Raw genomic sequence first — 23961 nt, forward strand, 5'->3', positions numbered from 1 at the left:
GAGGTCCATGTCCTAACATGGAGAGAAAGGTAGGACAATCTGTTTCTAACCCCCCCCCCCCCCCCCCCCCCCCCCTCACACACACACACACACACACACACCCCTACATCACAAGGGGCAGGAACAAATTACTGCACATTATATCATTTGGCATAATTACGAAACCCAATTACCAGCTAACTTTAATTAGACACAATCAAACACCTATGTAAAAGTCAGTATCAGGTTACCGTGGTGCTCATCAAAGGCCCAAGTCAAGGGCCAACGCCTTCTATAGTAAAACAGTATAAATCAATAGTGAAAGAATCACTATAGAGGATACCTATACACTTAAGATGCTAAACACATATTAAATAAAGTGTTCCCTTCCGTTCTGTTTCCTTAACGTACAGCAAGTCAGCTATGTACAGGCAATTTCACTCATATCCTCAGCATTGCCATCTGTCCAAAACATCTCTCTCACTACTGGCATCACTTTAAACCAGTTACCGGTTCCTTTTTAAACATCTGGACTCCAAGTATGAATACTGGGTAAAAGAGGAGGTATGAGAATGCAGAACTGGTTTGTGCTTATGTCAATAAGGATGAGATGAGTGGGTTTACTCTCACATATAAGCTACAAAAAGGCTCAAACTACAACGTCCACTCTCTCAAAATGAACGCAGAATTAAATGATTTTGGTCACAGAATCCAGGGACTTTTCCTGCTTCTGGCTGTCAGGAGTTCTGTCAGGAATTTGCCAAACACTTTTGGGGAAAACCAGCTACATCAACAAAGAAAAAAAAGAAAAAAAAGAATTCCATGTCATATACGGTTAAAAGTACACCACATCAACATATTCAGAACATCTGCAAGCTTTTAAAACTTACAACAAACAAAACAATAACTTTTCATCGACTTGATGACTACAACCCAGAGTTAATTGATCAAACTGATGTTTACATGTAGCATTCCCTCACAGGGGACAGAACATGATTGGATCACCCTCTGCAATCTAATCACTTCTGAACAACTCCCACTCACAAATAACCATTTGGGAAAAGTGGCAGGTATACATGCGTTCATCTACATCAGAAAACATGACACATGTGGAGTAAACATCTTAAGTATGCATTTAACAGCCAACACATTGTTTGGGTGTTACTCTCTGAATATCTACTATTACTCAATTGTTGTCATGATGACCAGTGATACAGCACAACTCCTGATTCAATCAGCACTGTGGAGTGGGATGTGAGGGCAGTGTGATGAACGGCCAAGCCTTAGACCCTGTGCGTATTCATACACCATGGTAATACAATTAGCTTTATTTATAGGGCTCAGATCAGTAACGCTGAAGACTCTGGTATGGGTGTGAGGTAAGCACTTACGTTCCTTACTCCCTGAATGAGAAATGTCTTTTATAAAAAGACCTTACTATCTGAACTGGTTTAATTTAAAAATTGTTAGGGCTAGAAAAGACATTTACTTCCTCAGTCAATGTGGCAATCCACAGGTGATGTCAAACTTCTGACTACCTCAGCCATTTTAAATGTCTCCAGATGCCTGTTCTGTGCAAGTTTGGCATTCTACTGCAGGCCTGGGCTTAAAAACACAAAGCAAATAACTGTTACTGCCCCTCAGCAGAGGAAAGAAAAAAGATTAGATGCTTATACTAACTCCAACATGCATTCAACGTGTGACACAGAGGAAAGTTCTGGTACATCGGACCTACTGTTCACCAGCAGGAACCACTGTAAACCCAAGAGGTCCAGGTCACAGTGTTTTTTTGTTAACATTAAACTGTGCAATATTTCACATTATTGAAGGGAGGCAAAAAAAGGCCATCAAGCTTGTAGTACTGTATGTGAATGAAAAAAAAAAGATCAAAGCCCTGCAAGAACTACAGTGGCTAAGAGAAAGGGTAAAAGGGGAAACCAAGCAACATAAAAAAAGACAGTTATGAGACTAGAGCAGGAGGCAGCAGGGGTCAGTGAGTGCACGCAGTAGGCTGGTTGGCTCACGTCATGGGAATGAACCAATCATTATAACCTATCCATCCCAAGACTCCAAATTTACTCCTTTCATGTGCACAATGCAGATGTCAATTTCGCCTGTATGAGTGTAGGGGCGCGCTAATTTGGAGCAGTTTAAACAGCCAGCTCCATCCAAGGCATGCTGAGTACAATGTTCGAAGTGTTGCTCACATCACTGGACTGAGAATAACATTTACTACAATCACCTTGGTGGATTACGATTCCACATTCATCTTGCTATTAAGAGACAAGGGGACCACAGGCCTTCCAGGATGTGGGGTTTTTTTTTTTTGTGCCTTGATTGCAAGACAATGGTTTTCTTACATTTGTGAGCTGCATTTAGGTTTGAGTTTCAAAATAAAGTCAAAGTCAAAACTCAAGAGAACAACAGTGACCAATATGTCAGATTGTTGAACAGGCTCTCACATGCAATAAAGGAATTAAAACACATTTAGCCCTTCAAATGAGACGAGCTTTTTTTTCCCCACTTCATGAAGCCAACCCATTTTTGGGTGTGCAAAATAAACATAGTTGCTACACACTATTGTACTGTATGAGGCAACCTTAAAATATGCTTTGTATGCACTCAAGTCTTGATGACGTATAGTAACACATAACTCAAGAGCCAAACATCACACAGGAGCACAGATTACAAGTGATAATGCACTTCATATCTCCACAATTAGCAGAGTATTAGTGTTGCCGCTAAAGGCATTCTCAAACCACAATGAGACTGCAGTCATTTCCAGAAAGGAAGTGCTGCTGATTAGAGAACTTTTACCATTTGTACTTGTAAATTCATATACAGGATTTCTTAACATTTGTCACTGTCCTTCCACAACTGCCTGACAGAAAATGACAACGAAGAAAAGAACAGAGGCACTACAAATAAAAAAAAAAAAAAAAACAAAGTCTAAAATGGCCGCCAACAAGGATAACATGTTGCAAGAAAAAAAAACAGCTCTAAATTCTCTTACTCCTTGGGAGAGAGATTTCAGATAAACCAGTTCTGTTTGTAAGCTCTACTATGACTACCAGCACACCACAGAACAGGTGCTGGGTCAGATGACAGCATGCATTTCTAGTGTCATTGGGATGACAAAGAAAACCTAAAACACAAGTGGCTAACCCTTGTCCTGGAGTGTGATTTGTCCTTTTCAGATGTCCCTTGAGCACCTTGGCACGGGCTGCCTGGAAGCAAATTTTCCAGATATTTTTTTGAAGGGATAGCAGTGGGGGAAATAACTCCACAGACTAATGATTAGGTAAGGAACCCTATGAGGTTAGCTTGTTGTGAAGTTAAGTGTTTGAAATGGGACTTAAGATTAAATGAATTCTGTGTCTGTACTTATGTTAAATCATCAATTCTTTTCATCTTTGAGTCAACGCAGTCTGAATATTGTCATTCACTGTGTCAGGTGAAATGAGTGATACACAACTGCCTTGAGCATACCATTCACAGCAGTGTCTGACCAAATATAACAGGAGTTTAACACGAGGTTAACTACTTCTCCATTTCAGCCGTCTTACTTTTAAAAAGATGCATACTTTTCAAGATGGACACACATGACTGCGCTCTTAGTGAGAACTCAATTACCAGGGCTGTTTTGCATACTTGTGTAACAATACTTCATCAGTGTGACAGTGATCCTCAGGCACTCTCATAACTTCTCTTTCGAAAACCAAAGAGGATAGTAATGATAACTAAGTACTTATTATGGTTTTAGAAATCGTGACATTTCAGTTCAATACAAATCTAAAAATGTCCTGTGTTCAGGCTAATAAAACTATGTCCTAATAAATTATACAGCACATAATTTACATTAAAATAATTTTATCAATATCTAATAGAAAGGAATGGAGACATTGTAATGTAATCAAACATGCTAATCCCGCATACCAAGGACATCAGCTATGGCTCATGCAAAGCAACGCAAGCAGGATCAACAACTGTAGAAGAAAATAGCTCCATATTAGTGGCAAGTGCAGCATACAAAATACAACAAAAATCATCATTACCACTCTTTACCTGTAGTTAAAGACTGCTGTAACAGTGAGCAAGACCTAGTTGTATTTCATTACAGCTTTTGCCAACCAGGTCCACGCAAAAACCAAGACTGCGTGACCAAAGCAGAAAAGTAATGCGTTCTTCAAAAGAATACACAATGAATAACAATTCAGTTCCTCTACAGTGCATTTATAGAGCAGACTGACCTTGTAGGATTCCTTACCTGCTTCTCCTTCACCTATCTTAGTGTAAACTGGTGAAACTAGTGGACAAAGTTGTTGATGTAACAGCAGCATTTGAGTCATGCATAATTTGTAAGCTGCCCACTTCCATTATACAAAAAAAAAGTTTGCATCCTGAAAACAGTGCAGGTTTGTACAGGTTCTGGAGAAGTCCCAGCACTGACTGGCCTAAGAGCTACCTTCCCTGTTCTTCAGAGCTTTGATAAATAACAGACTGTTGTTTACTAATAAAAAAAAAACCCACAAACCTCAGAAATACAAGCCCTCCAGTTCCTGCCCTTATAACATCTTCAAGAACTGAAAAGACTACACAGACCTCAGCAATATGATAAAATCCACATTTCATTCCCTAATTGGCTTGGCTAGGAGTCTGCCATCTTGCTCTCACTCATGCAGTCTTCTCAGATATGCAAGAACACGATGAAGGTTGGTTTGGAACACTCTGTTAAACACAAACAGATTTATGCCAAAATGAAACCTAATTGACAGAATTATGTGCTTCGGTATTTGGCCAGAAAGGCAGCCAAAGGAAGTGAAGGGCAAGTCTGCACTCCAGGAACAAGGTTAGTCACCCCTGAAATTGGCCAACATGGATTTAGAGATTCAGAGTGCCCTAGAAGACACACCACCACCACCAACACCACATCGCTCCAGTCCTGTTGCCCCATCACAGACCCACACAGTCAGCCTGCAGAAGAGGGTGAACATCATGGGAACTTACCAGCCGTGTGCAAATGCCCCAACCGGCAGCCTAGGGTGACAAAGGAGGGAGGGGGGCAACAATGGGGGAGGGAAGAAAGTCAGAAATGTTTAATTTATCCCTCAAAAATATCTGACATAGCACTTAAGACAACTGTCTACTGACACTGAAAAAAATGCAGTTAGACAAGGCTCTGAGACAGGAGGTAAATGACAGAGATGCCACAGGCCTTTAAAAAGAGTTGATATTTTGTTTTCTGAACTTGTCCAAAACTAATGCCAGATTTAATAGAGGTCACTGTCTGGCATTTTAGGGTGCAATGTGTGGAAATTTCTAAAGTTGATGAATAGCTTAACAAAACCTGTGCTGATAAATCTAAATAAAAATAAATAAAAAAATAAGAATAATAATAAAAAAAATAATCAGAAGAGTGCATGTGAATCATGTGTCAGGGCTATCCACAAGAGTGTCAGACATTACTAAAAGGTTGCAGGTTTCAGGCCAAAAAGAGTTAAGATTACATAACAAATCATTAAACTAACTGCAACAATCCAGATAAGACTGAAAACAAATCCAAGTTCACTGTCTCTGAACTGCACAATGAATACATGATGTATACACATGACCTGAACACTACATATCATCCACCAGTGACCAACACTAGCACAGCTTTAAATAGACAGGGCTGACTTCAAGAGAATGTACTTAGTCTTTTCATTATTTATTCTCCGCAGACAAACTTGAAAACTTTGGGGGGGGTTAACATGATTGCCTGTCAAACAATGCAACTGACTTATCACAGACTGCATGAACAACTGAATCTTAAGTAAAACTTTGTCACATCTCTATTTCCAAGGCTGATACCAGGATACTTAATATCAGTGCATCACAGCCTAAACATCTCGACTGTTAGGTCGTTTGGCAGAAAATAAATACCTCACAGCACGTTAGATGTTCGATTAAGAAATTTAAAAAAAATAAATAAACAGAGACACTTAAATGAGACATGACCGAGAAAAGTGATAGTCCCTTAAGCTAGTTCGACCACGAAATGGTCCAGTCATTCAGCGCGAGCATCGACAACTATACAAATATGCAAAGTTATTGTGTTTCTACCACACCGTTTCAAGAACTGCCAAGTATGAAATAAACGAAATCTGTTAATAAATGGCCTGAATATATCACAAGTAGTGGGCTTGCAACTACGTAAGATTATTACGGTTGTTGACAACATGAAAATACGACATAATTATCAAGGCCATTTTAGGCCCAAACTGGTATCTTCGTCTTTGTCTAACCAGATTCATAACTGATTGTATTTGACATTGGCGATGCAAATATAACCGTTCAAATTACCGTTGTTTTTATGAAAACCATATCAGCTGAAAGACTTATAACGTTCAAAGTTTCGTTTCTTCCACTAGCGAAAAGAGGCCCCCTCTCTCTGACGTATTTAGCTAGCTCGCCAACACCGGTCTCAATTTGACACCAAGATGGTATACTGACTTACCAAACATTGAGTGGTCATAGTCTTCTCTTAAATGACAAATGAAATGTCACGGATAAATAAATAAAACACAGTGGATAAAACGAAATATGTGAAAGATGCTGTGATCTGTAGTTAATGGCAACTTACGAGACAGTGATGCGCAGCTAGGTACAGAGCCTAGCGTCGTTAGCCAACAACTGACAATTATGCCCAGAAGGCTGAGCAGAGCTGGCTACCTTACGCTAGTTGTGTCAGAAAAAACAGTCCTGACATATAACAATTACTCTCTGCCTTACAAGCTTGCGGTAAGCTATGATACAGACTTTCAAATATACCAAAAACGCGAAATGATCAAATGGTACCCAGTATCAATTCCCGAAACATACGCTAGCAATTTCTCATTACTTAAGCTAGCTAAGCTAGCTGCCTTACACAACAAGAGAACAGTTCAGAACCATAGGGTTACAAACTTCAGCTAAGCTAGTTAGCTATATGCATCAGCAAGCTAACGTAATCATTGGTTATAAGGACTGAGTGTGACAGCTACATACCGAGAAACATGAACATTCCAAACATACTCTGCTTTACATAATGCATTATTTGGAATTTGGGAAAAACATACCGTTCCTGTTGATGATGGCCTACATGTGGTAAATGCAGCTAAACAACATAAAAGACAGTCACTTGTCGACGTGTATGCAGCAAGGGAGATCAAGTCAAACCAGCTAGCTACGTAAACAAACGATTTACAACAAAATGAAGTAACTTACAGTTAGCCATTTAGCCTACAGAGGTTTGGCTAACCCTGTTAATTAAATAGCAAAAAGCTAAGCTGCATACCGGTCTATTAATCAAATAGACAGATAAATTAAAAAGTAATAGACAGAAACTCCAATTATTATACCATCCTCGTCGATTAGGTCGTAAGTTAGCCCTGTACCACGACACACTGGTCGTCTAGCAAGTTATATCATCACCTTTCGACAATTAGCAACTTTCGGCAATTAGCAGATTGTGACCTTATTCCTGAGTCGTCGTCAGACGTTGACAACTAGGTCCACATTGTAATCGGTTAACTTAGCTGGCTCGCTAGCAAGCTAACCAGAAAGGCTAACTACCTATCCTAGCAAGCTAAAGAGCTTCCTTGTCGCCAACGACTTAGCCAAGTAGTATTGACTAAGTAGCTGGGAACATTGGTTTTTTTTTTTTCGCAAGATGTGTTTCAACTGGAAATCTTACCAGTTTGTTTAGAAATCAGTTAAGTAGTTTACTGTGTCTGGTACCCCAGCAATTGCAAAACGAAATGGCCTCTGAACCTTCTTCGCTGCATGCATCACAGACACAAAAAAACAGGAAAGCAGGAACAGGATTCGAGAGATGACAATTGGAAACCATATTTTTTCGCGAGACGGATTGTTGTTTTAAGATCAGATAATTCGATAGCTCGTTTATACAGCGACTCCCTAAGCCACATATTAATATGTTACTGAACGTTTGGAAGATTTTGTTATTACCTAATTGTTTCAGTGTAGTAGTTGCTGTTACAGACAGTGTTGCAGCTCCACTATCTCAGCTCTTACCTTCACATCAGCTGAGGGACCTGCAACTGCTATGTACCTCCGCTAAAGCAAGTTCCATTCTTCCGCTAGGAACTATTTTGGCTTAAAAACCTTAAAAATACACAGTTATATATCAAAAGTTGAAGGCTATGTATGAAAATAAAAAATAAAAATGAAAAAACACTTGAAATTTTGGAGTATGGTCTGTTATCTGTCTATCTTTAGATAATCCAAACCAGATTTTCAATATCCATCCGCTGGGTCATGACCCCGTAATCATCCTTACAACTGTTCACCAGATTATTCTATTATAAAATATATTGAGTTATACCTTGTCATACATGTTCTGTAAGTAAATAATGTTATAAAAACATTTAATTTTTATATATATAATTTTCCAAACACCCTCCAGACCTTTCTGGAAAATAAATGAACTGTCGTTTACTAAGTCGTTGCCATAGTAACCACAGAGCGTCCAAAATGGCGTCTTTACTTGGTGGGGTTTTATTTGAAACGACTGGCCAAGGCCCCTCTCCCTCAAAAGACTTTTTCCAGCTGGTTATAACAAGAACAGAGGTAATAGTTGGCCCTCGAATTCTATTGTTTCATAATATCGGCAACACATTTTACATTTATTTGGACTTTTTCTACTTGATGTACTGCAAACCTCTAAAAACGCTAACAGTAATGCGACAGTAATGTGATGTGTTATATAATGAACTCTATAAAACGTGAACACCCATATGATTTTTACGGCGTCTTTCAAAATCATTTATTAAACAATTGAAGCAAATATTGGATAAATCATATACTGAGCCATTTTTTACGAAAAAAGGGTTAATATGTTATACTGCCAAAATATAATGTTGTTTCACGTGACATAATATTGTTGAGGTATAACAAAAAACAGAAGCTATGGAAAGAAAGTGAACACTCAAAAGAAAGAGGGTAAATCGTTCTTATTCTTCACAGGTGAAGTGCTGTTTATCAAAAAGAGAAATAAAAGCAAAAGATAACTCTTTCCACTGTTATGTCAACAATTAAGGGAATTAAAACCACTGAATGGTGGCAGACCTGCCCAGTTTAGGACTCATTTGTATCTTGCTTCCATGAACAATAAAGCAGACAATCTGAAAGGCAAAGAGAAATGCAATGGTAACAACTGGATAGGTACCAAATGTGATTGTATTTTTGGGAACACAGAGTCTCCAAATCTGTTTTCGTTTCCACACCAATGGACTTTTGTAACTGTAGCATGCAACAAAACTCTGCTGAGGGCAGTCAATAAAATATGTGTCTGGAATTGAAAAAGAATCTTTTAGGTACACAATGATTCTGCATGATTGTATATTTCAAAAATAAAGGATTAACTGATTTTAAATTGTATTCCTGTATTGCGTTCAAGTTTGCATCTTAGTCTGCAAACTTGAACGCAATCAAACATTTGTGATTTAACTCAGAGAGAACAGTCCAAAACTCGTCTCTGTCCCGCATTTTATTTCGCAAATGTCATAAAACACGAGAGAACACCAAACATGACTGCTTGCAACATCCTATATGATTCTTGGAAAGGGAGGAGTCACAGAGTATTGGCAACAAAGATGCGTGTGGGACACAATTGTTCACAGTGTTCACACAAGGTTGTGTCAACTTTGATTTCATTCAGTGCCCATTTCCAGGCTAAAAAAAGCAACAGGAAAAAGCTTATGCTTAAAGTACAAAATCACTTATTACGTCCATATTATATTCTGTTTTCATAGAGCCCACACAAACCATGTGGCATTTTGAAGTTGTTTTGAAGGTATGCCACACATTTCTAAAACAAAGCTTTTTTTTCGTGGTTATCCATGTAACTGCAGGTGATCTGGAGATGGTGGAAGATTTCACTGCGGGTGGACCTGCGAGGTGCTGCACCAGGAGAGCTGAAACAGTCCCATGATGAGTTTTTGCATGACTCTCAACTTCAGCGTATGATTCCTGTTCTCTTAATACTATCTGTTCCATCCTCCTTATTCTTCAGCAAAACTGGTAACCTGATGAGAGATTCTTTCACAAGACTGCTTAAATCATATTTGTATTGATACTCCCTCCACAAAAATTTGATTTGATCATTTTTAAATTTATAATCCACTGGTGGACCCATCTGAAATGGAAAAAGGGGCTAAGACTAGTTATTTCTAATATAACCCTCTTCAGTAATGTAATTTTGTGCCTGTATCACTTCAGACCAGGTAGGTGTAGTATTTGGGTCCCGAGTTCTGGAGCACATACAGGCCCTGTGCCATGGACACTTAAACTATCTGGAGAGGCTTCCTGATTACCTACTGCTCCACATTCTCACCTTCCTGCAATTCCAGGACATTGGATGTCTTAGTCAGACTTCAAAAAGGTTCAGAAAGGTGAGGGAGGGGAGACGTGAGGCTTCAACTTTCTCTCATTTTCTGCTTGTTATTTCTAAACAGATGATTAAAACTATTATTTATCTGAAAAAAGTGCCAGGAAAGTTGGGCGCAGGAAACAATACTGTGAATGTTTTTTTGGTTATATGGGATAAGCGGCGGTAATAATAACGTAAGACAGTTATTTCAGAACAGACCTTGTCATATGTCTTTGGAGTTGAGGAGCAATAAGAGCTGCCCTGCTTACAAAGCTAAGGACTTGGTCTAGTTATAACAGTGCCCCCAACCCCCCTCCCTTAGCGCTTATCAAACATTACTGTGAAGGCTCTAAATATGTAATGAACACATTACAAAGTCTATCAATACAATGACAGAACAGAGTGAGGTTACAGTGCTGTTCTCAGAGTCCTATCAAATTTGCTAATATGAGTCAATGGAAGAGAGTCAGGTTCAGCTTTGGAAAGGAGTCCAAGATGACTCTGTCTGACCAAAACTAAAGTATGTAAATTTGTGACAAAAGTTGCTTTTCATTCATACACCCACAGTATGGCCTCCATTTGCTTTCTCCTTTGAAAAAAAAAAAGAAAGAAGAGGAAGATCTGAAAATATCCATGGAGTTCTGATCCTTGTCATTTCTGCTCTTTAGGCTATATGGAATCAAATATATCATTTTGGCAGCCTGACCCACAAGGCATCAGAGATGTCATTCACACAGTGTCTCTGTTTCTTTATTCATTTGAGTGTAGGGCAGGAAAAGCAAAAGCTCTTTGCTGATATCAGTGTGTTGATATTTTGGTCAATTAGTGGTCATAATGTATTTGTATATGTATTTTTTTGATATGGGTATTTTTTGATCTTTCAGTGACTTGGCTAGAGAGAATTACTGATATATGAAATGTCAGTTTCGTCTACAGTTGGTTCTCTCCTATAACTCTCTACAGGGTCATGTGAGATTAAATTCATATAATCTGTAGGCTTTCCTCAGCAGTACTTTTGTTTTAGTGGACCCACTTTATCACTCTACAACCCAATCTGACCTAAACAGTTGGAGTTTATAAAGGACACCATTCAGTGGAGTCATATTTGCATCCATTCCCTCATCAAATCTTTAGTTTTGAAAAACAAAAAAGTGTGATTTGTTTTATAGTCATTGTTCATTGTGCACTGAAGTATTGTTTTCCCCCATGAAATCCTATAATTAAGCAGGTTTTTGAAAAGGCAATTCTACAGTGTTCTCAGTGTGTATGAATCTGCCCTGAGTACCAGGGAATGATAAATGAGCATGCTCTCTGAAAAGCACAGCAGCTATTTGCCTTTGAAACAGACAGAAAATGGCCACCCATCGTTTGCATTGCGTTCTGCAAACAAGGACGAAACAGACAACCACTCTGATGTTATAGGTTTTAATGGAATCATGAATAGACCCAAAAAAACTAGTTGGCCATAGCCTCTGCCACCCCCATATCACTGTTTGTTTGTTTTTATCTCTGTTCTGGGATGGCATCCTTTTGACCTTTGGCCCTGTGGATTTATTGGAGAGCACCATCTGGCGTGAGGCTTAGAGACAGTTGCTTAGAATCGCTTTTTCTCTGGTAATCTGTCAATCATTCCAGTAACACAGTTCAGTCTCAGGTATTCAGTAGGGGACAGTAAGAGAACCACCCAATCACACAAACATACACTGAACACTCAGTGAGCCCTCTCTCCACTCTCTCACTACGTTTCTTTCTTTTGTTACTCATGTGCTTATGGGACTGTTGGAATACATGTATGACTGTACTTTGTTGTACGGTTTGGTCAGTGTGTACATAGGTGTACAGAGACATTTATATGCATCCATGACCAAACATAATTTGCTGTGTGTGCATGCATGTGTGTCTGTGTATGCGTTTATGTGTGTGTGTGTGTGTGTGTGTGTGTGTGTGTTGATACAGCTGTGTAACTGTGAGGAGTTCTGGGAGCAGACAGTAAGGTCTCACTGTGGTATGATGACTGAGAACATGGAGATGCTGGCTAATGCTATGGGCTGGAGAAGGACCTTCTTCACCTTCATCCATAAGCAGGAGCGACGTAACAGTTTTGCCCAGCAGGGAGAGAGAAAGGCCAATCCTGCCAGCTCTCTTTAAATGTGTTAACATTCAGATATACTTCAAAGACATTTGGACAAAGAACATTTATCTTGCAGTGTTGATTTACCTCTCTTTTACTTAACTCATTTGCACAGATTAGTTTGAAGTTTGAAGTATGTGGTATTGAAATTGAAGCACTTAAAATATTAAAGTATTTTTTTTTTGTCTCATTCAGCAGTGATTTACTGTGTGCTCTGTGCCAAATGCTCTCACTGGGGTACAATGTATTCTAATCCCATTAGTATATTTTAACCAGCCAGCTCTTATCACCTTTTCCTTTGTAAGGTATATTGTTAGTATTTAAAAAAAAAATAACGATAATATGAAATAAGAATACTCTTTGTTTGTTCTAAAACATGAGATGACCATTGCTTGAATTGATAATATGCACTCTGATACTTGAAGTGTTTTGTAAAAAATATTAGTGTGATAAATAAATATGAATGTGACATCACTTTTGAGGATTACTCCCCCCCCCCCCCCCCCCCCAAAGTTTTATTGCTGACATGACAGAGCTGTTGGGAGTATGTTTAGGTAAATGTTGGGTCTGTTGACCTAACAGGAATAAAAGATTAAAGCTTAGATTAAATGCAGAAATGAATCTACAGTCAACAATTGTTCAACTATGAGTCCCTGTATTAGGTGCAATATGAATTTCTCTGATTGCCTTTAATATTAAAGAGCAAGTTGATGAGGCAAGCATCCTCTGGTGGTGATATGTAGTACTGAGCAGACTATTTATTTATTTATTTATTTATTTATTTATTTTTGCACTTAATGTTTGCTTAACGAACATTGACCAGCAGAGGGCACAAAGAACCAGACAAACATTTGACACAAACGCGTGGGGCTGAATCAGGAAGTCTGTGAACGACTTACGTTTGCAAAATAAGAGTCATCAAACAAAAAATAAACAAATTATGAATTTGTAATGATGGAATGTTCCAACAGTTTCAAGAAAAAACTTTACTGGTTTGACCTCGCTACTTTTGAGGAAGACACTGAGGCATCAATCATATACAAAATATACCAAGCTCAGATATCATGCAAGAGAAAATGCATGAGTTAACGTGGCCATTTCTCCACTTTTACAAGACATAGATTTGGCACACACACATTCATTTTTGGGAGAAGGAAAAGAACTTGGGAGTGCCCACATACAGGAGCTCAAACATTTTGTTTAGAGAGGCACAGTAAGACAGTGGGCAAGAGAGAGGGAACGAAAAAGAGAGAGAGAAAGAGAGAGAGAGAGAAGAGGTGAAACATATCTGACTGCCGCACATAGCTCTGGCTGGTACTGAGGTCTATTCTTAGCTTTTGAACGGTCTCCTCACAGTGTCTGACAGAGGGAGAGGGAGAGAGAGAGGGAGAGGGAGAGGGAGAGGGGAGGGGGGAGGGGAGGAGGGAATAACATACATTACATAACAATGAGAGATCTGTTTTCAGCACCACTTCCTGAGAGCGTCTGTCTCCATCTTTTTACTGACACACACACACGCAAAGAGTGAGAAAGGAGCACAGCACTGTTGGAGCCTCTATTTATTTGAGACTTGTGTTTTGTGAGGGAAGTCAGACTCTCTCACTGGCTCTTTTGCCTCCGCGTCTGTGTGTGTGCGTGCGTGCGTGTGTGTGTATGTGTGTGTGTGCGCGCGTGCGGGTCATGGCAGCAGCGGGATGACGCAGCAGTGACAGAGGCCTGTGGACAGGCTGCTGGGCCCAGAGTAGAGCCACAGACAAAGAGGGGGGGAAAAAAAGAGCCACACAGGAGCAGAGCGGCAGTCAAATCCACAGAGCAGGCCGTTAGAACCTAGACTGGCCCTCTGTTTTCATCATGCCATTCTCTCACTGAGCAACGCCGTGCAGTGGGACTGTATCCTGCAGTGAGAGGAGGAGGCAAAGGAAGGAGATGAATTCCATGATCTGTCTGGGAAACGAAGAGTGTCAGACAGAGGTCAGGAGGAACTGCCGTCCGGACCATAAGGAAATGCCAGAGGAAGTGTTGGCTCTGAGGACCAAACTGAGCAAAGTCTGAGCGTGTGCATGAGGAGGTGTGTATCATGTGACCTTAGCGGTGAGATGTGTGTGTATGTGAGTACGTGTGTACATCTTGTTTAGAGTGTGAGTATTAGACGTTTGATCCGTGAGGCCTGAGAGCGTTTTTTTTCCCCCAACATCAGATCATGGGCCTTGACTCTGAAGTCTCTTTTCATTTTCCCTCTCTCTTGTTTCGCTCTTCCTTAATGCAACTTAGTTGAGGTCTGACTGAATCCAGGGTGTGAGGGCTGATGTTAAGCATTACTTATTTCTGTCCTTCATACAACAATCGCTATTGAAAAAAAAAAGAAGGAAAACAAATGCAAGAACAATAATAGCAATAATATTATGCTGTAAGTTATAACGAGAGAAAGAAAATTTATGATGTCTGTGAGAATGAGTTTGTGTTGTGTACGCGTGTGAAAGAAACGTAAATGTTTTTATAAGCTTACATATGACACAACTCTTTAAGAGCAAATCACAGAGCTTCACCTCCAGAACACTGTTTTGCATGTGGGTGTACATGCGTGTATGTGTGTGTGTATGTGTGTGTGTTTGTGTGTGTGTGTGTGTGTGTGTGTGCGCGTGTGTGTTTGGTGACTTTTCCAGCTGGAAAACATTTAAGCAGGATTGTGGCACTGGATCAATCACTAGTAAACAGGTGACAAGACTATGTGGAAAACTACTGTCAACATTTTAGATGGAGCAATGTGCTGAAAAAACTAAAACAAATAAACACATGTAAGAAATCATCACAGTTCAGGGTTCTGTGGCTCACAGGGGGGGACAAACATTGCTGTCCTGACGCAAGAGGAAGACCACCATTCAGGAGGAAAATAGAGGAGTGTGTCTATCCATTGTGTGGCAGAACATGAACAAACAGCAGGTTGGTCATCTGTTTGTTTTCTCTGTTTGTTTACATGTCAAACTAAGCGGATCCAAATGCCAGGGTCATCCAGCTGTTTTCAGATGAATTAGCTTTAGCAACTCACTTTCTCTGTCTTAGTCGGTTTACTTTCTCATAGTCGGATGTTCCTGTTTTTTGCGGGGGTTTTACATTTTTTTTATCATACTGATGATTAAGAATTCGTGACATTATTTTTCTACAGCGATTAATCATAATGTTCTCACTCAAAAAAAAAAGAAAGAAAGCAGGGATGCAAATATGTGTTACTGAGCAGATAATAAAATACCAGTGAATCCAGCAGCTGTGCTCAGGCCATAACGCTGAGATGATCCTGACTAAATCTGCTCTTGCCATGGGGATACTCCAGTACTCTGTTCTGTTCCATATGACCGTACCCAGATGTAGCCTGGTTAGTGTACTATTCCATATGACCGTACCCAGATGTAGCCTGGTTAGTGTACTATTCCATAAGACCGTACCCAGATGTAGCCTGGTTAGTGGGATACATATGCAGTCAGAGGCTTGATGAGGAAATGAGTGATGATGAACCAGAAAATGCCACCTACATGACCAAGTGAATGACTCAAAGCCAGACTAGCTTAGTCTCGCAAGACTCACAGCCTTGAGAAGTGAAAACCTATGCATTCAGGGACATGCTAGAACAGCCATTAACAGTGTGAAGAGAATTCATTGCCTGCAGGGGTTAATTTATGACTCATTACTGGAAACTAATCCGGTCCTGTATTTATGCCTCACTCACTGAATGATTCAGTTTGATTCAGCTTTGTGTGAAGCCTACAGCAATCTTAACAAAGACTTCAGCACAAAAAAGCTTTGAACATGATACTAGAGAGTTTAGCTTGTGGCAAGGGAATAAAACATTATCGTAACTAGCCCACAGATTAAATGTTGACTTGGATCCACTAACATGTCACTCAAGGAAACAAAGTTATGTGATAAAGATACCACGGATACAGTCCCTTGACTGAACAAACAGAAAAGAAATCAAGCTGAAAGAATGTTCTTCCTATAGAGCAGCACAGTTGGCTGGATTCAGTGTAATATATCCAGTCATTTATCATATTACAAAATAACAAAGCTGTGAGACATCAAAATGTCATTGATGAACCCACGAATGACACAGGAAATTGATTCATACACTCTTGAAACCTGCAAACAGACGGAAGTTGAACAAACTTAAAATAAGGCCTCTGTGTTACCAATATTAGTGACCGTAGATTGCAAAAAAAGAGAGAGGAACGCTGGAAGGATGGACTTTGGATGAAACGACGGTAGGATGCCAGTAAAGCTGGGCAGATGGGACAAAGGACGAGAAAGGTCTTCTAGGGGAACACTACCCTAAAATAATTCAATTACCCAAACATAATTCATCACCCAATAGCTGTGAACACATTTTACAGTCTTTAACAGAATGTTAAGTCCCTTTTTCAAGGGAGTGCTTTCCATTTACCACAGGAGAAGCAATCTAAAACCCTTTAACAGGACGTAAACCGCCAAATTTGGGAATCCTGTGATCCATCCGCACTGGAATGATAATAATGTCGTACTTTGCACAGCGTGCGGCTGGCTGTTTTCTCTGGCAATTAAACCAATGCAAACAAGTGATCTAATAACAGTCAAGTTTCTCTCAAATAGTGCGAACAGGAGGCCAGAGCTGTGATTTCTACTGCTCTTTTAGCACAAAATAAAACAAAAGACTATGGGCAGGCTAAAAGGGTGTTTTAAAGGGGACGAATATGACCTGTGACAACAGCTTGACAACACAGTCTTAGCACAGCTTGCTAGGTTTACAAATATGGGAAGTCAAGGCTGGTTTCTGTTTTAGTGTTGGTAGAGGGTTTTTTTTGTTGTTGTTGTAGTTGTTATTTGAGGACTCACCTTTTTCTAACCCTCCAACCTTCATTTTTAGAAATAAGGATAGAAGGCCTAGTACATTTCTTATGCTGAGCTTTCCTGTTCATAAGGATGAGAAGAGACAGCTACACAGGACTTTTCCAGTGTGGCATTTGTTGTCAAGAACTGAATCACTGAAATATATATATATATATCAGTTGAATTATATTTCTTAAGCCAAGCAAGCTTGATACTGATAGAAAAGAATTTATAATTAGTAAACTGAAATGGAAATTAGGACATGACTAATTCAACATGATACGGACTGATGTTGTTGACAGTATATATTTTTTTAGCAGTATGTTAATGTAGTGTAGGAAAAATATTGCTTTGCATTATGATTGTAACATTTAGAAGGAAAATGTGCCTCATGACTATTGTCATGATGAAGTATTAACATTATAGGGACCTGTGCTTGCTTAACTACTACATGATGCAAAATGTATCTGTGTGTGAGAACACTGAGCATTTATTATGTAGAAGACAAAGCTTCTGTGTGTCTGTAACACCTGGGAGCAAACACCAAGTATCCTGTGCTCCATGAGAAAAATGATCTTGTATACCCCCACATGTCCTTGGACTTGTTTGCCTCACTGTATGAAAAGCTCTGCACTCTTTAACCCCAGTGAGAACTGTGCCTCATCTCTGAGGTGTGCTTCTCCCATGATCATGTAATAAAGAAGAAATGATTCATCACATCTGAAGTTTGTTGTCTCTGAGAATTAGCAACTCTCATTAAAGGGGACTCCAAATTTCCCTTACAGTAGCAAATACAGAAAGAAAGAAAGAAAGAAAGAAAGAAAGAAAGAAAGAAAGAAAAAAAGAAAGAAAGCTTGTAGTGGGGAAAAACATAGTTGAACAAAAGCATATAAAATATTAAAATTAAATCATTTGCAAGAATTAATGCAATACGATCCACAGTTTGAGAGATCATTGAATCCTGTTGAGAAAAAAAAATGAAGCAATGCATGTGTGTTAACCAACATAGAGTCACAAAATACTGTCAGCTGTCGCTGTACTCTTCCGTTTCTATCTGCAAAGTGTTCAATTGGCATCTGGAACTGAGAGATGCTGGTACATCAGCTCTCCTTTCTCCATCTCTGCCCCTCCCTCTCTCTCTGTTTCTCTTCTCTTCTCCCCCTCATTCTCTCCAGCTCAGCTGTGCTCTGCAGCACTGACGTATTCCCAGCGTTTGCATTAATCAGCAGCCATTGTGAAGGTGAACCTGCCGTTCCCCTGCCTGCCCCAGTCTCTCTTTTCTTCTCTCTCTCTCTCTCTCTGTGCATTGTTTATTGTCTATCTGTTACTGCTGTTTGTGTTTATCCTTTCCTTTGTCTGTCTCTCTGCGTCCTCTCCCTTTCTCATTCCTCTTCATCGCTCTCTTTCTTCTATTCAGTATAGCATTCACAGACACTCCCTTCTCTCATATCCTACATCCTTTCTGGTCCCTCACTCTCTCTCTCTTTCACTTTCACTCATTCAAGCTCTTTCCATTGCATTCCTATGTCCCACCCTCACCTCATCTTCTCTCCGCTCCTTCTCTTCTGCTTTTCGCCTTTCTCGTCTCCCTCATTCTCTTGATATCGTTTCTCGTTTTTTCATTCTCTCCAGTCTGTATTCCACCATTCTTTCCCTCTTTCGTTCCATTCTGCCTGCTCTTTCGCTCTCTGTCTCTCTCTCTCTCATGTTTCCCTGCATCTCTTTCCCTCTCTCTCTCTCTCTTCCTTTTGATAAAACGCAGAGAGAGTGGCGTGTGTGAGGTTATCATTTCTCTCTGATGCCCGTGCACCGACAAGGCTGCAGCAGAGCCCATTTCGGCTCAATCTTTTACAGCCATATGTGCTGCAGCACAGTATGCAAACACTGGATATGCAACAACCAGAGATGAGTGTACTCACTGCATGCCCGACAAACAAAGAAAACGAGGTGCGTGTTAGACAGATGGAGAGCATGACGCGCGTGTGTGTGTGTGCATGTGCGCGTGTGAGAGAGCGCGTGTATCGACGATCGCGCTGTTTTTTCTCTCCGTCTGAGCAGCGGCACCTCTGGTCTGCGTTAGCCTGGCTCGATTTGGTCCCCTAACCACATGTGCAAGGTGACGGCAAACCTCAGGACGCAGCTCTGTTGGTGGTTGTTTTTTTTGTTGTTGTTGCGTTTGCGGCTGCACTGCTGCTGCATGTGTGCTGCGAGCGGGCTCACGGCCAGGGCATCTCATAAGCGTTTCTCTGGTGGTAGCAGTGAGGCAAGCCGCTCTTCCCTCTCTCTCTCTCTCTCTCTCTCTCTTGCTCTTGCTCTCTGTCTGACGGCGTTCTTTAATAAAGTTGCTGTCTCCTGCTGGCTCGCTGCAGTCCTTCCCTGTCTCCCAGAAAGTCCAGGCTGCAGAGGAGCAGCCCTGCCTGGCTATTTTTAAACTACGCTGTGGGCGAAAGCTCCAGTGGCCAGCAACGAGCTAAGGTCCAGGACAACAGGGACACACAGCAGGGCGGAGCGGTCCACACCAGTGCCACCTCGGGACCAGAAGTCCACAGAGGCAAGGGCACCGGGACCAAAGCGAACCAAAGCGAGAAAGAGCCAGGAAGATAGAGGGAAAAAAAAGACAGAGAAAGAGTGAACCACCAAACGGCACCAACGTGCCGCAAGCAACGAGTCAAGCTGCAACACTTTCGTCTGCAGTTCGCAAAACTGTTTTTTTTTTTCCCTTCCTCCCATCAGTAGAGAACACAAAACTGTAGAGAAGGCATAGAGCGTGATGTTGATTTCCGCATATCCTCTGCTACATCGCTTTCTCTGATTAACAGAAAGGTACGTTCAGCATGCTTTTATCCCTCCTAATCTACAGGGTACTTTTTTCTAACTAGATAAGCAGAAGTAAAAAAAAAAAAAAAAAATATCGCTTACACATTCAATTGATGTGGGTTGTAGCTGTTATGTGGAGCAAAGATACTTTCGTTCTTTGTTTGACTGGGCAGCTCGCCCCCATATACAGATGTGAGTCTGGTTGCAAGGTGGATGGTCAGACAGTTAGTCTTTTTTCGCTGTGTATTCTAAAGCTCACTTAAAAAAGGGTGTGGCAATGCACAGACATCCATAGGTGATCTTTCTTTAATTTTCCGCTGAAACATGAATGTAACCGACGACACGAAGGATACTTTTTTTCGTAATTCCGCCCCCCCCCCCCGCCCCCATCTCTTTTACTGAAATAAATTTGCAATGTTTCAAATTAAGCAGCATCAAAAATGGCAGTGTCAGAAACTGTTGAAGAGTAAACATTGGGGTTGAGAAGAATCGTGCCCGTACAGCGGAGGTAACGGACGTCATACACACACAGACACATATGCTGAAGGAGACACAAAAAGCGATCCTCCATCTTTTCCTCGAATCGCTAGACGGTAGCAAGTTCTCAGTTACGTGTCTTTTTCTCTCTGCCTCTCTCTTTTCCGTCAGAGAGGTTCTCAAATCCCCAGCCGGCTGATGCAGCCGCCCTGCGATTCATCTGAATCCCCAATAAGTGCTGTGCCACTGCGTGTTGCCGTGACAACAGAGGCCTGTCTGACAGGGAGGCTAGAGGATGTCGTCTCAGCGATCAGCTTTGTCTCTCTGCCTCTCCTGCTAGCCCACAGGCAGCACACCACTCAGTCCTGCATAATAACAACCGCATGATAACGAAAAATTAAGTCTGATCTGTATACGCTGTCCTTTTAAATCTCACGTTGGTATATTCGAATGAGTACACCAATGTTATTTGAGAATGTGTATCAGCGACAGACCAAAAAAAAAAAAAAAACTTTAGACTTGGACACACACTGCACATAAAGATTCATGAAGCTTTAAAATGATTAGGAGGCTCTGAGTTTAAATAGGATACGTGTGAAAGGGCAGCATCTGCTGCTTTCTTTGCTGTGTAATTCGTGTAATTCTCGGCTATGCGGTTTCATCGCTCATTTTCCCTCTTGCTCATTCTGAGCCACATGTTTTGCATCAGAACAACTGTTGAGCTGAAAATAGAGAAAGCGCCCCTATTAGCACAATTTAATTTTTACTGACCAGGAAAATGGCGAGAGCATGAAGCAGTTTGCATTATTTATTTCAGATGCTCAAAAGGTCATGGCCTATAAAAGGACAGTCTATTCTTCCCACTGTTTTTTTTTTCCGAGGTCAATCATTGTTATGATTGTCAAAACGGTAACAAATATAACCTTTTCCTTGTCGGCCATTTTATCTCAACAAAGATCTCTTCCGTGATGGTTTAAAATGGCTGCCGTGCTTAAAGGCAGCACTGTTTATGCAGTCATTTATTTAGTCCTGTGTGAGATACACTGCAGAAACATGTTCACAGCACTCAAAAATCCAAACACTGTGTAGTCCCAAACATCTGTACTACAGTTATCCATCTAATTAAAAAGCAATTAAGAACCTTCAACCACCCATTTATCCTAGGCAGTAAAGAAAGAGTTCTCCAGCGCAGAGAGCATCGGGGGTGGTGATGCTTGTGTCTCAGTCTGCAGTCACAGAGAAATGAAATGGAAAAAATGAGAAGTGACTGACGCTGTTTTAATAAAGGACAAAAGACTTATGTTCTTTAGATTCGGCTTGGCAGAGGCATGTCGGCGCATGTTCCATTATGTCGGTTCGTATTCTAATCGAAAAACAGCTTCAAAAGAAGTTTGATAAGAATCTTCTAGAACGTTGTCACTGGTGTATGAACAGTGGTGAAATACAGTATATCAGTGCTAACAGAAATTTAAAAAAACTCAAGCTTGGGCAGTAATACCATTGTTTTCTTGCAGTTGCAATTTGTCTCAAGCAAGGAAGCAATTGGTGATGGAAAGTCCAGTGGGCGTATATCTAGTGACCCAGTTCCTCTCTCACCACAGTGTACTACACAGACTTCACAGGCTGAGGACAGTAAAAGGCATCAATTTTTAATTTCATTTCTTGTTTGAAATGACTGTTGATAAAACACAGTCATGAGCAATGCTTCCCTATCAGAATCATGACTGACTTAAGATTCCTGGCCTAAGCTTGCAAACAAAAAACACACAGGAATTTCATTTATTCTATATCTATGCGTTTTCTTTGTTTATGATAAGTCTTTAATTTTAATAATTTCTCATTTTAAATAATTTTAGTCATTTATAAAATTACTTTCTCAGAATGAAAGCTTGGAAAATTTAAACAATATTCTATCAGAGTTCTTGGCTTGGCCTCATACAATGACTAGACCTCACTCTGCATTCTCTTTGCTTATGGTAGTGTAACACAATGTTAGAGATCACACAACACAAACCTAGGATTCGGAGAGTTAGCCTGAAAAGTCTTTCACACAGCCCAAGTGATGCTTTCACAGCCATGTCAGCATATTGCATCATGTCTCATACTGTTAATATCACCAGCATAACAATGATCTTACATTCTGTAGACTTACCTTTGCACCATCAATATCGACTAATTCATATGATTTTGACTTCTCTCTTGTGCCAAGATCATGAAAAACAACCTGTCATGTAATATCTGATATTAGGTGGTGTGTCATCCTGTACTAATTCAGAAAGCTTTGCTCACACCAAAGACCAGTGTCATAGATATGGGGGTGGGGGGGCTTGACTGGGCTTTAGGTTAAGTGATCAGCCAGATTTTTTTTTCTTTTGAGTTTTAATTATTAGAGAAACGCAAAAAATTAAAGTACATCAGTGACAGCAGACTAGCCTATGATTAAACTATTATTTTCATCAATTGCTGTGTTAAACACAGTTAATATGAATGACGTCTGTGAACCTGAATCAAAAGAGAGGGATGTCTTTCCCTACTGCCCTAGGCCTATAACAGGCATTATGATTACTTAGGCCTCAGTCATGAAGCTGGCAGACCTGAGTAAGACTATGGTGCCACCATAAAATAAGATAAACTAAAATATAAGCCAAAATATCCTCCTGATAACTTCAACCCCTTCCTGCAATGAAAATGTTATTAGATTCCAGTACAGTACTTTCCAACTGACAGAAATCATGGCATTGACATTCTCATCTGGATACTCTAATGACCTGTCATAGCTTGTTAGATCAAGTGATGCTTTAGGAGAACACAGTTAGCACTGATTGACCCAATATCAGCAAATCAGCAAGCTAGCCTAAAGTTACGCTGAATATTTAGCAAGAGAAAAGCAGTGTTTAAGACAGGCTAAAGCTGCAGCTGGTGGAGACTAATCTTGCTACGTAAAGTTAATATATTTTGTCCATATTTGCTGCAGATGACAAGTCATTGCATTGAGTTGTGTTTTATGTCCCATTCAGGAGAAACACTGGGTAGGTTCACCTAGTAGACAAAAAATCTTTATAGCAATCATAAAAATAGGTGAAGATTCATCCAAAGCAGATACTAATTACAGACCACATACATAGCTTCATGTATGTATACATGATTCTTTTCTCTATGAAATCAGGTTACCCCTCATTACAGGTAGGTTTGTCCATATCATAATCTCAGTGCTTTCATTTAGTGCAGTGGAGCGTGAATGGGGTGGGGGGTGGGGGGTGGGGCATGCCAGAATGACATCATCTGCATTCAC

The 23961-nt window shown here is 40.3% G+C and overlaps 2 protein-coding genes across 4 annotated transcripts in view; one reads left to right on the plus strand and one right to left on the minus strand.

Moving 5' to 3' along the window:
* trip12 (thyroid hormone receptor interactor 12) overlaps positions 1–8024 on the minus strand; it is a 39006-nt gene extending 30982 nt beyond the window's left edge. For 2 of the 3 annotated variants that reach the window (XM_030766950.1, XM_030766952.1), the window contains exons 1-2: positions 7969–8024; positions 4987–5016 (exon numbers count right to left, since the gene is read on the minus strand). The gene's annotated coding sequence lies outside the window, so the exon portion shown is untranslated. The remainder of the gene's footprint in view (positions 1–4986; positions 5017–7968) is intronic. The other variant, XM_030766951.1, reaches the window with a different exon arrangement.
* Positions 8025–8490: 466 nt separating this feature from the next.
* Positions 8491–19979, plus strand: fbxo36a (F-box protein 36a). The gene is made up of 6 exons (XM_030765185.1): positions 8491–8589; positions 9873–9981; positions 10240–10412; positions 12347–12482; positions 19434–19491; positions 19718–19979. Exons 1-6 carry the CDS (start codon positions 8494–8496, stop codon positions 19977–19979), a joined length of 834 nt encoding a protein of 277 aa, XP_030621045.1. The 5' UTR covers positions 8491–8493.
* Positions 19980–23961: the final 3982 nt, after the last annotated feature.

Source organism: Chanos chanos, chromosome 2 (genome assembly GCF_902362185.1).
Source record: "Chanos chanos chromosome 2, fChaCha1.1, whole genome shotgun sequence".
Classification (NCBI taxonomy): domain Eukaryota; kingdom Metazoa; phylum Chordata; class Actinopteri; order Gonorynchiformes; family Chanidae; genus Chanos; species Chanos chanos.